The sequence below is a fragment of the Ruditapes philippinarum genome, unplaced genomic scaffold, assembly GCF_026571515.1.
Source record: "Ruditapes philippinarum isolate M1 unplaced genomic scaffold, ASM2657151v2 ctg2891_1_1_1_1, whole genome shotgun sequence".
Classification (NCBI taxonomy): Eukaryota; Metazoa; Mollusca; class Bivalvia; order Venerida; family Veneridae; genus Ruditapes; species Ruditapes philippinarum.
The window spans coordinates 61,840-79,535 of NW_026862668.1; the positions used below are offsets into that span (position 1 = coordinate 61,840).

Consider the following 17,696-nt stretch of genomic DNA (forward strand, 5'->3'; position numbering starts at 1 on the left):
AGATATAAAAGCTACTTGACATTTGTGATAAATATTAGAATTATTGTTAATTGATTTATAATGATATCAATCTACTATTTTTTAATTGCTCTGACACACCAGTGTGTTTACATTCCTATCAAAAAACCCATAACACCTCATGTGAAAACTGCAGACGAAAGTTTATGTTGTTAAAATGTCACATAATTCGACAAATCAAAATTCCACTCAAACTTGAAACATAAAAGAAATAAATTCTTACAGCAAAATTTCGGGAAATTAGGGTCAACTTTAATATTCAAGGTAAAAAATGTCAGAAGTGCAATCAAGTCCTAAAAAAAGAAAGGAGCTATTATTTTCCGGAAAGAACCTACGGAAAAGACAATTTCAAAATGATAATACTATGATACATCTATGTCAATTCGTACAAAAATGGAATACGTTTATACTAACAATAATTTTTAGGTTAATTTATAGAAAGTGCAATTATTGTTGATTATTTTGCATTTCATGTCCTGCAAATTTCTCCAGTTTGTTATTTATTACCATAGCGTGACACGAATGACCAATTCATTTTTAATAATCAAAAAACAATCACTACCCTTTTATCAATCGTATTGTCCTTGGCTAAAACTAACGGAAAGAGCCGAAACGTTTCCATTGCTCTTTCACAAAAATGGAATGCATTACATAAAGGGCACCCAATAATATACATAGTTCAGCTTTGTAATTGCATGCCTACTTGTTTTTAATCTTTAATTGATATCAATGAACGACAGGTATTTGAAGTAAATAATACACGTCATTTCTGCAGTTAAACAAAATGCATAAGAAAGCAATATCTACATTTATCATCTACATATTATTTTGTAGTAAACACCCGATACACTACTTCATTTAATCAGTTAAAACCAGTCCGTTACTGCTGATCGACCGCCACAATATCTTACCTTTAGCGTCTTAGGATTGCAAATTATGAAGAAAAAAAAATGTTGCTGTAATTTATCTAAATTGTGAACTTTTACTTGTTGACTTAGTTTTGGGCATCTTGAAATCGTTAAAAGCAAGACAATGTCGGTTAAAACAAAGATATTTTTATAGAGATTTCGTTAATAGATTTGTGATATTGTTTAATTGTCATAACATTTTAATATTAACACTAACAGTCTTCTTAACGATTTATTTTACGGGTAATAATTGATATATAATCATTATTTTAATTGATATATTGATAGATAAAAGTGTATCATCTGATTTTTGCGATACTGTTCTATTCTTTCATTTGGCTACCTAGCAGCCGAGTCTTATATGATTTTGAATAAGACGCATGATTTACTGCGGGTTGAAACGACGTCAATAAAAACACAAGTACTTAAATCATTCACCTACGTCAGCTTTGCACGTCAGGACCAACTTAAAAGGTTTTGCTTTGTTGCAATACATTTTTCTTATCTCCGTATACAAATAATGGACTTTGCAACTGTTTGTAGTTTACCGAGATTTAATATCGCTTAACCAGGCTAAAATTGAATCATGCGTAAACACGTTGTTAGCAGCAACAATAAACCGACCCAAATTGATAGCTGTTGAGGATGCCCTTTGACCAACAAGGGGATTACTGTATTAGGTCAGGATAACACGTTGCCTCCACCTTAAGGGGAACTGTGTTGCATTTGGACAAAACCAATCGTTGTTATAGCTGTTGCATTGCACTATCATAAAACATCTGATTTTTTTTAATATATCGATTATCGATTTAGTGCGGGTTGGTACAATGACCTGGCTTAGAATTGCGTTTTTACACGTAGAAAATCGAGTGTTGACAGGTTGCACGGTTGTCGTCGACCTAGGAAAAATACGATGTTCCATCCGAAATATTGATTTGTTGTTCAAAAACGGTTTAAGTGGGAACAATAATGCTATTGTCAACGTCTAATGATGTCATTTAGCTGCAAATTGATATATACGTAAAAATGACTTTGCAATTTGGACTTATACTGGACTAGTGGCATTCTGCCGATTTGGCGAGTTCAACCCCTTGTCTATATATTATATATAAACTATTTTTTTTTTCTTCTTGAATTACTTTTTACACTATCCAAACACTGTGCCGGGTCCCTTTGAGTACTGCTAGTACGGACGTAATGGAATTTTCGTGTCGTAACGGTTCCCCTTTAATTTCAACAACTGGAGATCGGAAGAGACATTCGTCTAGGTAGCATTTTTATTCGGCTCTTCTGAAGGTATGCAGTACACAGCTGACTATTCACTCGCAGCCAATTTACTTGTGCGTAAAAAATCGTCTGTATTCTTTTAACAATATTGTCTTTTTTGTCATTACCAACACCTGGCTCACATGGAACCATATTGTTCATTTGAGTATGTGTAAAGAAAGAAAAATATGAATTGATAAATAAAAAAGCGTTGTTTTTCAATCCTGAACTGACGTTCGGCCCTATAGACGAATCAACTTTCCAATAGTTTTGCTCAGATTTTTCTTTTGTAAAAAGTTTATGAAAGAGAAATGTTTTCCAAATGTAAGTTTATGTTCCAAATCTTCCACAAGGCAGGACAATTAAAGAAACAATGACAATTTGTAGAAACAAAATCAAGCCAATAAATGACATAAGACGTCTTCAATATATAAATAAAGCGTGACGTAACCGTTACCACTTTTCACATGTAAACATTTTTGAGCAATAGATCTGTACAAGTAGACATATCTATTGAAACTAATTTGAAAGTAATTGCTTATGCGCATGCTGACACGGATCATCTTAGGTTTCCGGCAGGTTGCCTTGGTAGCAACAAATATAGTGGACTGCACGCTTTTTTAAATATGGCTTTCATGATCTATGGAATAATCACCAGTCCAGTAAAGAAATATTAAAAAAATAAATAAATAAATAAAGGAAAATAACTGTCACAGGGAAGGTCAATTAAGGTAACAGGTGTATTGATGCATAAATATGTACTGAAACAAAATACATGAAGCTACAAGCAAATATCTGACTTTGGACGTTCGAAATAATATTTTTCTATTTAATTTTATTTACTAAGGGATCATAAGCTGCGTGGTTATTCAAGGTCCCAAGAGAATATTTTTTTATACATTATGAGGGAACCACTAGGCAATGTTAGATGCTAAATACATAACTATATATAAATAAAAATGTTTCTATCTCACTTTTTGCTGTCATAGATAAGTTTTATATGGATTTTTACTTTATGTTTAAATGTTTCACACATGTGTACTCTTATAACTTCTGCTTACACGTACACAGTACAATTCTAATGTACAATTTGACGATGGGCCGGGGTGCCTCTTTTGGCAAAGTTTAGTTTAAACCGAGGAAACTTTGTCCAAAACGACTTTTGAAAACGTCGGCATTTAAAAGTTCGACAAACCAACCTAATTTTGTCACATGCTGACCCTGACTAAAATTTTACCAAACTCCTCACAGTGATAACTTCCCTTGGCAGATTGTAATCACTGTCATCGCAGAAGTCACGTGATCATGAAAGTCAAATGACGTAACGTCAAAATTGAAATTTAAATATCGACAGTTTCATAGAAAATCTAAATGTAATTTCTCTTTCTGTTTTTTGTTGTTTTGTTTTTTTTTTTTTTTTTTAACTTTTCGTACCTACGTTCGTTACAGTACATAAAAAAATTATCAAAAGTGTACAAAATAATGAAAAATAAATTCAAAACCTAAAAAATATAAAATATCAAACTATTGATACAAATGTTTGTGATGGCAGAGATCTCTGTATTGATAAAGGGAGATCGCTGCATAGGAGATTGAAATTTTACACGGGACCCTCTGAGCGTTCCGCGGCTTCCACCCGATTACAAAACACATTGCACGCTGCAATTCTATCGCAATGGCATTTAGATGACAAATGGACGCGTTATTTTGAAATGTCACATGTAAGCAATTCTTATCCAACATTTATTTTTCTATCAAATATACTCAGAACAATAAATAACATTCATGTATTCTATAGTTATAGATTTTTAATTTATGTCAATGCTAAAGTTAACTTATAGATCAGAGCTATTCCACTTGCCAATCTTATCCCAATCTAATCCCAAGTAAATGGCAAGATTTGGTGTACAATACCATATTTCCAATGAAAAGCAGCACAACCTCATCTTTTAAAGCATCGCTACACGAGTATCAATCCTGTCCAATATGAAGCAAAAGAAGCCACAATGGGTCAAAGTAAATCATACGAAACATTGAACGGTTTGACCCAACAGATGAGTATACCTATCGCTCGCTCTGCTAGCGTACATATGATTAATTATTCAAGTTTAAAGATATATCAATACTCATTCATTTGAGATATTGTATTTATTTTAAAATCAGATTTTGAATCCTTATTAGTCATTGACTGATTTATAATAAATAAAGCATTTGGCACGCACTCATTTGAAGATTTGATCAATCTGGCAATTATACGTTCAATAAGCAGAACGTACACAAGTATATATACTTATATACTATACAAAAAATGCATAAAAAGGTATATCTACATTTATCATCTATTGAATACTTTGTAGTAAACACCCGATACAGTACTTCGTGTATCAGTTTAAAAATACTTGTTCGTTACTGTTGAGTGACTGCCACATTATTTTACATTTGCAAATGTATTCGGTGTCATTTGGATTTTTTTAAAAAGGTTGGTTTTTATACATATTTTATAAACGAAAAATAAAATACATGTATCCATGATTATGTGAATTGTTTTAATACTTTAATAGTTGAAATTTTTAATTTTGGGGGATTTTTTAGCATCTTTAATCGTAAACAGCAAGTTAATTGCTATTAAAACAAATATATATTGATACATATTTTATTAAAGAATTTGTGATATTTAATTGTCATATTATTCTGATTTTATGCAAAGAGTCTTTTTAACGCTTTATTTTACGGGGTAAAAATTGAAATATAAACATTTATGTAACTGATATATTGATAAATAATAGTGTACTATTTACATGATTTTTGCTATACTATTCTATTGTTTCATATTCCTTTAATATAATTATCTTTTTGTCTCTCGGTGACAATAAGTTTTACTCGACATAACATGTTTAACCCTTAGCCAACTAAATATCTTAAATATTTAATCCTCTTTCAATATGCATCATAATTTTCATGGAAGGTTAACAAGCCACTGACTGAATAGCGAACAGTGCAGGCCATGATAAGACGGCTCGGATGTGCCTGTTTATTTTGATCTGCAGTGGTCGGATAGCCAATAGCAAGCTTACTATTTGATATTGATTTTAAAAGCTTTTGCCAAAGTGAAACCTTTTGTTGCTAAAATCATGAAAATTATGTCTTTAGACTTCTTTCAACAATATTATTTCTATTTAAGTTTACTTTAAAAAGTAACCATTATTTGCGGCGAGTGCATTGGTGATCCAAGAGGAATCTTTTATATTATGGTTGAAGAGAAAAATTAGACAATCCATCATGCTAAATATATGATATAAATACTTCTTTGTTTCTGTGAAAAGCATAAAGGTTGTGATTTCTATAATTCCAAATAAGTCACTGTAATTTTTGTCTCCAGTGGTGACTATTGAAACAGATTTTGAAATATAAAAATAAACAATTCTATTTAATTTTTATAACATTATGAGATATTCACAGATCAATTCTATCGATAATTGAGTCCGTTCTACATAACTATTTGTCGAATGTCCTGTACTGAATAAATATCATAAACAAAAGATGCACACACAAAACAAGAGACGAAATATCAAGTTCCAAACTAATTTCAAACTAAATAACCTTATATTAGATCTTTAAGCAAATGATTAAATAAACTAGAATATGAAATTTTATCTTACTTGGTTAAGGTTTTTTCTACAATGGAACACGACAGTGATTCTTCAAGACAATCGACAAAACCTGCAGCAACGACCAGGAAAAAGACATTCCGTTCATCAGGCGTTGTCATTGTTCTTGTGCTATTTCTTTTCGGCTACTCAGCTTTAACGATGAATCACAGTCGTTCTGTTTATGAAGGAGGTATGTCTACAACTAATTATATGTGATTGAATTATGGAATCAATATTTAAAGAATATTCATCAAAATAGATAGTAATTTTGCTAGCGCTCTTTCAATTAATATCAAATCAAAATGAAAAAAGAAAAATGAGAAAAAATCATTACAAGACGACATCTTACTGGGATAGATACTTTAGTCCATTAAAATAAGTCATGTGAGTGCATAGCTATATTTTTAAAAGCTTAAAAATATTTTGACCTCAATTTTTAAACAATTTCTATCAACTAACTATTAATCACGTTTGGGTCCGTTTCCAGATATTTTACCAGTACAAAATGTATTGATGTTATAGGAAAATAAGGACACTTCGTTGTCCAAGTAGGATTTGGGATAATTGGGTTGATAGGCAGACACATTTACCACTCGGTTATCCCTTCCAATATCTTAAAGGTGACTAAATTGCTGGCAAAGACGAAATTTTCAAACATGTAAATGGTTATATAAGGATGATGTTAAAATACTTTATCATAATATGAAAAATAAATATAAACGTTTTTGAAATGAGTCCATTTATTAACTAACTTCTATGTCTATGGGTTTAATTGGATAAAGGCTGTATCCATCTATACATGTATGTCTTGTGGTTTCTTCTTAATCTGTAACGTATTCAACTAAAAGAAAAGGATACAAAGGATAGTGATTGTTGGTAAACTTTGTTATGTTTGTATGTACTTGTATAGAGATAGGTGTATAACGCTTTCTCTTTTCACGCTCTTATTCGTACATTTTCGTACAAAAACGCATGTTGTTTTTTTTTCTTGACAGAGTGCGTGCTTCAGTATTGGTAGACCTTATAGTCAACCAGTTGATGTGTTATAAGAATTAGAAAAAAGAAACATCCAACAATGTAACATTTTATTGCTAGCTGTTTATTCATGAATAAACATAAATAAGAAAGTAGGGACAATAAATCAACTGTTTCATTTTCAAATCTTGATAACAATATAACATAAAAACATTCCAGGTACAATACCGCCTCCTGTAGAAGTTGCATCAAGAGCAGGTCCAAAACATCGCACATTCCATGTCAATACCGAAGGCAGTTATGCTGCCTCGAGTGACAATAGGGAGGGAAATGGAATCAAACCACAGGAACCCAAAGATGTTAACATGACTCTGATAGAATCTTTTCCTGATAAAATAACGGCGTCAATTGGTGATAATGTTGTCAGCAAGGCTAAAATCATTTTAATTATAGCATATATGAGAACTGGTTCTACTCTAACTGGTGCTATCTTCCAGAGTTTTCCAGGAACATTCTATGTCTTCGAGCCAATTAGGCTTATTGTAGGTTCCTTTAATAGTATGGCACGCAACAAAATGCATCGAGGAACATTAAAGTATGCCAATGGGACACAAAGGTTTGTACTGGTTCAATTGACTTGTCATCTTAATTATGACTTTATTACGCAAAACACATTTTAATCACCTCTAAAAGATTAATGTTCATACTTACGTTAAACTTTATGTAATTTATTAAATGAACTTTCGGCATTTGTACCATTTTGTCTCAAATCATAAATTGTTATTGGTTTACAATAAGGTTATAAGTTTAGCCTCGTTTTCATATACAAATTGATAAAGCCCATATCGAATCACTATTGTACACTATCTAACATTATTTTCACTTTATTTTTATACTCTAGTATATTTTTTTGAAGTCTAAAGAAATATGTTAAAACACTTTTGTTCTCCGTCAGGCCTCTTTTATTTTCAGAAATAAAACATTCAGATTACATTCTTTTTACACTCAAATTAACAGAGCTCTGTCAAAATGTAAAAAATGGTGATGTGAAATAAAGAGGTCACTATATAGTGTTGTATAAGATAGTGGTTTATTAAACTCGAAGCCTTTGAAACACACAGTTTGAACACCGACCAGTATAGATTTGACAGTTGTATGCTCGTCTTCTAGTTTTAGTATCGTATAATGTTTAATAACTTCTGCCAAACATATACTGTATATTTTAGGGTGTATTTATTTGGAATTTAACACAACCTTGATTTTATAAGGCTGAAAGAAAAAAAACATTAGTACTGGTATTTGATCTATTACGTAACTATAGATTTGTAATATTGTAATTACACAACTGTTTTGTATGAATTAAAATTATTGTACTTTCGTAGTTTTCATGATTGTGTGTCCTGATTGATCATATCTTTGAATTTTAATTTCATCTTTAATAGAAACGATGTAAATGTTTATTGTATACTTATTAATGAAATATTGAGAAATATTGATTTGTATTTTCATTTTAAAAATTTATTTTTCACTGCAGTAAAACATATATGTTCCGTATTTTCATTGGGGTCTTGCCGGAATACTTTTTTTTCTAAAATCAGCCAATACACACAATTTTAGGGGAAGTCTTTCAAAGAGTAATGTCAAAAAAGAAAAAATGTATATAATTAACAGGAAATTCAAGTTTTTTCTACAAATACAGGATTTATCTTCATCTTGTGGTATAAAAAATCATCATATTTCACTCGTGGCTACCGCCACTTTTTAAATATTTATTTTTATACCACTGGATGAAAATAAATCTGTATTAATAGGAAAAAAACTCGAATATCCTCTATGTAATTTTTAATGTATACTTATTTAATATGTTAGTGTTCCATTTTACTTCGTTAACTGACAGGATCGATCTTTTTAGCTGATTCAACATTACATTTTTTTCTTTTGCAGAAACGTGTTGCTAAAGGATAAACAAAGTATTATACTGGACGAAATTAATAGCTGGCTAAATTGTAAACTAACAGCCTTAAATATACATACATTGTCAAATCCCCATCATGCACAGCATACAAATATCATGGGAGCGTTTACAAATTGCACGAAAGAAGAAAAGAAGAAACAAACGCCTAATTTGCGAAGATGTTTCGATGAAGCAACAAGTTTGTGTAAGAAGGCACCGTTGAGGATTATAAAATTTATACGTTTAAAGATGAAAGACGCTGCAAAGTTGTTATTATTATATCCCAATTTGAAAATAATTCATTTAGTAAGAGATCCTAGAGGTATTATGAACTCTAGATTCAAAATTCATATGGCGTCAGAGGGTAAAATAAAATCTCAAGCAGACGGACATTGTACAACAGTTTATGAAAATCTGAAAATTTCAAAAGAAATAACATCTGAATTTCCAGGCAGACTAAAAATCATTCTCTACGAGGATTTGGCTGAAAGACCTCTGGAAACTGCTCAGGCTATGTTTAGATTTTCAGCAATACCATTTAGTGACTATATACGAACATTCATCGAAGGGCAAACGAGCGCTCAACGAAATTCGGGAAAATACACGACTCTTAGAAGAAATTCCACTGTCACTGCAAATACATGGAGAAAGCAAATAAGATTTAAAGTTCAAAAAATTGTATATAATTCATGTTTGAAAAGCAATAAATTTCTTGGGTACCTTCCGTTATCATCTGAAAAAGACTTAAGAAACCTAACTGTTGCGTCTAGAAAGAAACTCGATGTCAACACTGAACTTTTGAAAAGTAAAATCAAGTATTCCTCTTAATCGTGAATAAGTTGATTGACGAAAAATATATTTCGGATAGTTGTCTTTCATTGTCATATATCGTGTTGGAGTCGAGGGAAATGAAGTGTTATAAGAATAACAAGACACTGGCTGTTCAAAAGTGCCAAATTGAAAATGTTGCCGGCTTGAATTAATTCCTCTTTTGAAACGGCCTCAGTCGAACTAAACATGTAAAATTGAATAATTGTGTGATCTATTCGCCGAATGTTAAAGTTCCAGTTCTAGGTGACACCTTAGTGCTACTTCTTGAAAAGTGATATTTACAAACTGTGATAACTGAAGGTATAAAAAACTATAAAGTCGTTCTTAAAGAATGTTCATGTGAACGGCGAAAGACAATTAAGCTGAATACAATTTATGAGCAGTATTATTTTATCTATTTCAAGTTTGATCTCTTGTATATCAATTTAAATTTATTTTCTTTCCTTTTCTTTCAGACAGTGTGTCATTTTATATTTTATGTACCTGTAATTTCTTTTTTTATCTATTTAAACAGTTATCAGTACATGTATATTTATTAATAAAAGGTTTTTAAACAAGTATTCAATGTTTTAAGTATTTTATTCTTTCGATCAGAGCAATTTTTGTAAACTGAATAAGTTTTTATCGTTGAACCAAATGTTAACATAAGTAAAATATTGTCTCATTTTTCACTCTAGAACTTAAAAAAATCTATACCTATACCAGTGTCATTATGTTTATTCGCAGTTCTGATCAACATTCTTGTATTCTCGATTTCTTGCATAAACATATCGTTAACCAAACTGTACCATATTCTCCAATCAACATGGCATTTTTTTGTGCACGAAAAGGTTTACATAACTCTTCGTCAATATTATCGGTTTTCTAAGACTATTATTAACCAGTTACAAAAGTTAAATTGTGGTCTTTTTTCGCTTCCGTTTCCGATTATGGCAGTTTTGATAAATTTGTAAACAAAAAATTGAAATATGGTGTAATTAGTGCTTGGAGACTGAAATGGGCCAAAGAAACATAGTTATGAAGTAATGAAGTTATGAACTGTAATCTGATATACTGAAATGACACTGTTCTTGATTTCTGAAAATGTACACATTTTGGCACTTTATTACCCGTAATTTTCGTGCACTGTACTTATTATAGAAACTTTCACGCGCTCAATTTTAAATCTATACTGAGCGGAAAAGGTTTGTTACCGTAATTATACCGTATTAATCATGAGTAAATCTGAAGGCGCTAAATGCTCAACACCTATATCAGAAGGCAAAAAACGGGAACTTTCCTCACCTATAGAATGTACCGACTTTAAAAAAACTAAATCGTCTGAAACTCATATTATCCTGTCAAAAGAGGTCAAAAGAGGACATTGCTGCCATTGCTGACGTTCTGAAAGATACATTTAGACCAGAGCTGTTAAGCGTAGATGTCCAAGTTCAGGCTATTGTTGATGGAGTTCTTACAGGTCTTAACAAAAATACATCATCTTGAACAGTAAAGTCGACGAATTTGTCTTCGTATATCTGGTGTTCCTGAAAATGGTGACGAAAATATCCTTACAACTGACCAGACTTCTGTAAAGTCTCCTACAGTTAACCCTGAACCTACTGACGGAAAAATCTTGCAAATAGCGGAAGCACTAAATGTCCACCTAACAAGCTCAGATATTGACCGATCTCATCGTGTTGGCAAACAACATGCTCTTTAAATCAAGGGTAGAACTTAAAAACCGTGCTTACAAATGTGTCTTTGTAAATGAGGACTTAACATCTCTTTTTGTAACATTCGGATTGGTTTACATGTCATTTATGTCATTTTTTTTTCACTTTTGTATATGTATGCATGCATGATCGTGTTTTACATGTTCCTGCTGTCATTGTCAACAGTTTCATAGATATTTACAACTCTCTTATACGATTGTGCATACTCTTATTTCGTGTTCATGGATCAAACTTTTACACATTTCACCCTACCACACATCAATATATCCTTTTATACGGTAATTTGTATATTTTTTCTACTTATACTATTGGTAATTGCCGGTGATGTACATCCGAATTCTGGCCCATCAACAAATTCAGACAGCTCTTTTGCATCTATTTCTTCTACTAGTACAACTACACTATCAGAATTAATGAAAAGTTCAAGTTGTCTATTTTTTACACTACAATGTACAAAGCCTCATAAGTAAAATTGATATCTTGGAAGCAGAATTTGGTATGTTTGATATTCTGGCGTTCACTGAAACATGGTTAAACTCTAACATTTCACAAACTGAAACAAACATTCAATCCTTTCATACTCCAGAAAGAAAAGATAGGTTTGAAAACAACTATGGAGGTGTAATTTTGTATGTGAAAGAAAACCCTCACTATAAACGGAGGTTAGACCTCGAACCAAGAGGACTAAAATTTATTTGGATTGAAATCATGCCGTCTCATTCAAAACGTATCCTTTTTGCTGCCTTTTATCGCCCCCCTCCCCCACCCCCCTACTCAGATACTTCCAATACTTATCTAATTGAAGAATCTATCGGCCTAGCCTTGATACTGGTAAATCAGACATTATTGTAGCTGGCGACTTTAATTTTAATGAAATGAATCCACAAATGCCCCGAACATTAAACTCTATCTGTCAGCAATTTAATCTTTAGCATATTATTTCTGAGCCTGCCCACTATACAGAGTCATCTTCTTCTATACTTGACCTCATCTTAGTATCTAGTAGTCAAAATGTATTAAAATCTGTGGTAGGTGAACCAGTTCTTGACCAGAATCTAAGGTTTCATTGTCCTATTTATGCCTTTCTTAAGTTTTCAAAACCTTGTGTTCAGTCTTTCAAGCGTCTTGTATGGCTGTATGACAAAGGTGACTATAATTTACTTAGAGATAAAATTTCTGCTACAGATTGGGATCAATATCAACAACTACGCTTCCTCATTTACAAACAATATACTTAAACTTGCAAAGCAGTGTATACCAACACGAAACATATATGTAAAACCAAATGATAAACCATGGATATCGTCACACATTGAAAAGAAAATTACTAAACGCAAACAATATTACCATAGAGCCAAATTAACACAAAATCCTCTTCACTGGCATAAATTTAAAACATTAAGAAATGAGGTCGTATCTCTGATTCGCACTGCAAACAAAACTATTTTCAAAAATTGGCCGAAATCAGAAACTCTTACATCAAAAGACTTGTGGAAACTCCTTAAAGATTTTATCTCTCCGGCTGATAAACAAACTATCCCGCCTCTATTCAATCCTGCTACATGTGAACTTGTTTTTGATTCATTTTCAAAAGCAAATATTCTGAATGAATTTTTTCCTGCACAAGCTTCAATTAACAACCAAAACACTGAATTTCCTAGAAACCTTTGCCAATCTCAAAGAAATAAACTAGAAATGTGTTGCATATCCCCTCAAGATAAAGAATAGAGATAAACAGAATCCCTAAAGAAAGCCCAACACGGCAAAATTGACAATGTTGCAGGCTCGGTTTGATTGAGCCTGTTCATGGACGGTACTGGATAGTGCAAGTTACCGTCCACGCCCCCTAGCACCGGCTTCAGCAGAATTCAACATTATACATGAACTGGTACAATTTGAAACATCCGCAGATGTGTTCATATGGCGGTTGTCATGGAACCTTCAATGTGACACGTAAGTGCCATTCCATGAAAAGCGGCATATGGTCCCCAAGTAAAAAAATGCGTGTGCCCTAAACGAGAAAACAATGGGCTGAACTAAATAAAATTGAATTTTGAAAGGGGATCAGAGGTTATGAAGCCTGCATATCACAGATAATACGTCAAAAGACAAATTTAAAAAGCAGGCAACATATCCTAAGGGTGATTAGACAGTATTCAAGTAGGAATACTGGAACCACCCAAATTGAAAAAAGCCAAATAGAAGAAACTAAAAATACCACATAACATGAATACACAACAATTATGTCGTGCTGAACGATCTTCAAGGATCGAAAATATAACATCTTTGATTAAATGTACGGGGCGACTTTTTACGGCCGCCACACGGCACAAATAACACTGATGTGACCATAAAATAGAGATAAACAGAATCCCTAAAGAAAGCCCAACACGGCAAAATTGACAATGTTGAAGGCTCGGTTTGATTGAGCCTGTTCATGGACGGTACTGGATAGTGCAAGTTACCGTCCACGCTCTAAGATCTTTAAAAACAAACAAAGCTTCAGGACCAGATGGAATAAATAACAGAATACTACGAGAAACTGCATCTGTTCTTAAATACCTTTTTTGTTCTCTATTCAATCAATTTCTTCAATGCAGTACCATACCCCTAATGTGGAAAGATGCAAATGTATGTGCAGTCTTTAAGAAAGTGACCTCTCATTACCGAACAATTATCGACCAATATCTTTACTTTGTTGTATAGAAAAGGTACTTGAGCGTATTATATTTAAATATGTTTTTAACTTTTTTCGTGATAACAAATTTCTTTCTTCTGTACAGTCTGGCTTTACACCAGGAGGCTCAACAGTTAATCAGCTTACTTATTTATACAATACCTTTTGTAAGACTCTCGACGGCGGATTAGAAGTAAGAACAGACAGTATTCTTTGATATAAGTAAAGCTTTCGACAAGGTATGGCATGATGGTCTTGCTATAAATTAAAAAATGCTGGATTAAATGGAAAATTGCTGAACTGGTTCTCTGATTATCTTTCTAACAGACGTCAATGTGTCGTTCTTCCGGAAGCTCATTCTAATTGGTCAACTGTAAATGCAGGAGTTCCTCAAGGATCTATTCTTGGGCCTCTGTTGTTCCTGGTATACATTAATGATATTGTTGACGATTTAAACTCAAGCATACACCTCTTTGCCGATGATACTAGTTTGCACATAATTGTTGACTATCTAATAGCTGCCGCGTCAACTCTTCAATCTGATATCGACAAAATTTCAGGTTGGGCTGATAAATGGCTTGTAACATTCAACCCTTCTAAATCGGAAACTATGATCATGTCACGCAAAACAAATAAGCCTTATCATCCGCCACTTCTAATGGGTGATCAGCCTATCTCCTCAGTAAATAGTCATAAACATCTTGGTTTTTACTTTTCGGGTGATTACTTTTGGCATATACATATTAATTCTATCAAAGAGAAGGCTTGGAAAAGAATTCATATCATGAGAAAACTTAAATTTACACTAGACAGAAGATCACTAGAATTAATATATCTATCATTCATAGGACCTCTCATTGAATATGCAGATGTAGTCTGGATCAACTGTACATAATAAAAACTTGATAAAATTCAACACGAAGCCGCCCGTATAGTTTCAGGGTCCACTAAACTTGTATCACTTCAGGAACTTGAAAGAGAAGTACTTTGGGAATCCCTCGAAAGCCGTAGACAGAATCACAAACTTATTTTGTTTTACAAAATGAAAAACGATCTCACACCAGATTATTTATCGTCCTCAGTTCCACCATCAATTGGAGAAACGTCTAGGTACAATTTACGAAATGCTTCTGACATGCAAACAATACGCACAAGAACTTCTCTTTACCATTATGCATTTCTGCCATCTACTTTGAGAGATTGGATCTTACTATCAACAGAAGTACAAAACTCAATATCTTTGTCCTCCTTTAAAACGCAACTTAAAAGGTAATATAAAAAAAATGCCCCAAATACTATATCATAGGTTAAAGAAAATGGCAAGTCATGCACACACGTCTCCGAACAGAATGAAGCTCTTTAAACCATCACTTATTCAGAAAAAATATGTCCCCCTCACCAAATTGTCAATGTGGACACATGGAAAGTAACCACCACTTCTTCTTTGAGTGTCACTTCTATAATGATATCAGACTCAGACTATTTGATGCTGTTTCTAACATCTGTACTATAACACTTCATACCTTCATAAACGGAGACCAGAATCTTAGCCTTGACATTAATTCTAAAATTGTTCAAGCAGTTCATGTATATATATTTATACGTGAAAGTAACCGATTTTCATGAGCTTAGATTCACAGAATAATTTGCCAACTTGACCTATCCGAATGAATCTGCTTTTCCTTCTTTCTAATTCTTTTCAATTATTTATACATTTGTATTTTTTAAAAAAAAGATCTTTTGAACAATAGCTAAAATCTTCGATTTCTTTTCGTTTCAAATATGCTAAAAATTAACTTCATTGTTTTTCAAACATATTGCAAAAACACTGTCATAATTAAACTGCATTGTACAAATATGTAGGAGAAAGACCTTTATAAGCTTTATAGATTTCGGCTTCTAACCCTTTTTTAATTATTGTAAATGTATTAACAAACATGATGTAATGTTAACATTTTGAAATAAACTATGTTTAAACTAAACTAGTGGGGCGTCCGTTGCCGAGTGGTTAAGGGTCGTCGACTTGAAAAATCACTTGCCCCCTCACCGCTGTGGGTTCGAATCCGACAAGGGACTTTGGGATTATTTCATGTGAGGAAGCTATCCAGCTAGCTTACGGAACGTCGGTGGTTCTACTCAGGTACCCGTTCGTGCCTGAAATATGCACGGAAGGGCACCTGAGGTCTTCCCCCACCAGTAAAGCTTGAACGTCGCGATATGACCTATACTGTGTCGATGTGACGTAAAACCCAAAAACTAGACTAAACTAAATTGTGGTTTTTGGTTTGTCAAGTTTTCAACTTTATGTAATTATTTAACTTTTTGCGGGTGCTTTGGTGCAAGTTTGACTTTTAATAGAAAATGAACATCCATACTAAATGTGCTGTATAAGTATTGATTTCATGAGAATATTTTAAAAACAAAAGTAGTTATTTTTTTAAAAGAGGAACCATAAAACAGAATTACTCTCATGGCCAGTTATAGGTTGTTAACGATTTGGTTGTTTTAACTTCATTTTCTTTTTTATTTGTATAATCATAATCAATATACCATTGGATGGGTTCATGAAGTTTCTAGTACACGTTGTCGTGGTCGGATTGTTTGTTTATTTTTTTATTTTTTGGCATTAAAGGAACTGAAAATGTACACAATTTGTAAATACATGTAAAAATATATTCTAGTAATAGTGTTGTATAAATTTTTCACGATGAGAAAATTGTTACCATGGCAACGCTTAGAATGTAAATTGTATAATTCTATTAGTGCTCGCCATTTTTTTAAGCCAATCACTGACGAGGATTTTTCAAAATTTCAGGTTACAAATCTTAATAGAACAGATTTTATATAAACTGGACGTTTTATATTATAAAACGCAAGTGGGCGGAGCACTAAGCCGGTTAGAGTGCATATTGGATGTTCTTCGTAAATAAGAAAGCTACAGTCGCTTCGCAAGCTCCGCTCCTTTTTAGCTTTCTTATTTACGAAGAACACCCAATATGCACTCTAACCCATACTTAGGAAGCGATATATCAACCAATATTACGTAATAAACCCAAATTTGTATAAAGCTGCAGAATTGTTTAACTCTCATTCAGTACAAATTGTAAGAAATTTAGCAATGTTTGTCTATAAAGCTTTCGAGATTAGAAAAGAATCTACATTGCAATCTTAGAGAGTAGTTTCCTATGTTCAATCTTTATTTGATACCTTTTAAATGTTCGATATGTTGTATCATATACGTTATTCTTTTTTTTTTCTTGTTCTTTTCATAGTACTTTTATTTCCTCTTGTTAAACAATTTTTATTATAGCAAAAACTAAAGGTAAACAAATCTTGATTACCGTTTACATTATATTTGACATGGTTATTTCCCTTGTATGCGTCATACTCGTCTTGTACTTTCGTTTTCGATACAAGGCAATTTGTCAAATACTAAAATGCATATTTGTATGTGTGTCTAAATCTGACATATTCATATCTGACATAAAACATGTCATGCTTTAGAGCTTTAGTAGTAAAAATACTGTTAGTAGTAAAAATACTGGTATTGTAATTTCATTTTCGATACAAGGCATTATGTTACATATATGTTTATGTATACATTTGTAGGAGGTTAGTAATACCATTCATTATAAATATTTATATATGAGCATATTATGATAAAACAAGTAAACATTTATAACCATTGATGTTTGGTAAAAA

At 32.4% G+C, this 17,696-nt stretch overlaps 1 protein-coding gene across 1 annotated transcript; it reads left to right on the forward strand.

The window, feature by feature from the left end:
• The first annotated feature begins 5,306 nt into the window (after positions 1–5,306).
• Positions 5,307–10,145, forward strand: LOC132719836 (carbohydrate sulfotransferase 1-like). The gene is made up of 3 exons (XM_060703765.1): positions 5,307–6,032; positions 7,037–7,433; positions 8,762–10,145. Exons 1-3 carry the CDS (start codon positions 5,873–5,875, stop codon positions 9,597–9,599), a joined length of 1,395 nt encoding a protein of 464 aa, XP_060559748.1. The 5' UTR covers positions 5,307–5,872; the 3' UTR covers positions 9,600–10,145.
• The last annotated feature ends 7,551 nt before the right edge of the window (positions 10,146–17,696 follow it).

Bases quoted from the DNA above. Each gene is read 5' to 3' on its own strand.
- LOC132719836 (XM_060703765.1), top strand. From the start codon at position 5,873: ATGGAACACGACAGTGATTCTTCAAGACAATCGACAAAACCTGCAGCA. The intron at 6,033-7,036 runs GTATGTCTACAA...AAAACATTCCAG, and splicing joins TCGTTCTGTTTATGAAGGAG to GTACAATACCGCCTCCTGTA. The intron at 7,434-8,761 runs GTTTGTACTGGT...TTTCTTTTGCAG, and splicing joins TATGCCAATGGGACACAAAG to AAACGTGTTGCTAAAGGATA.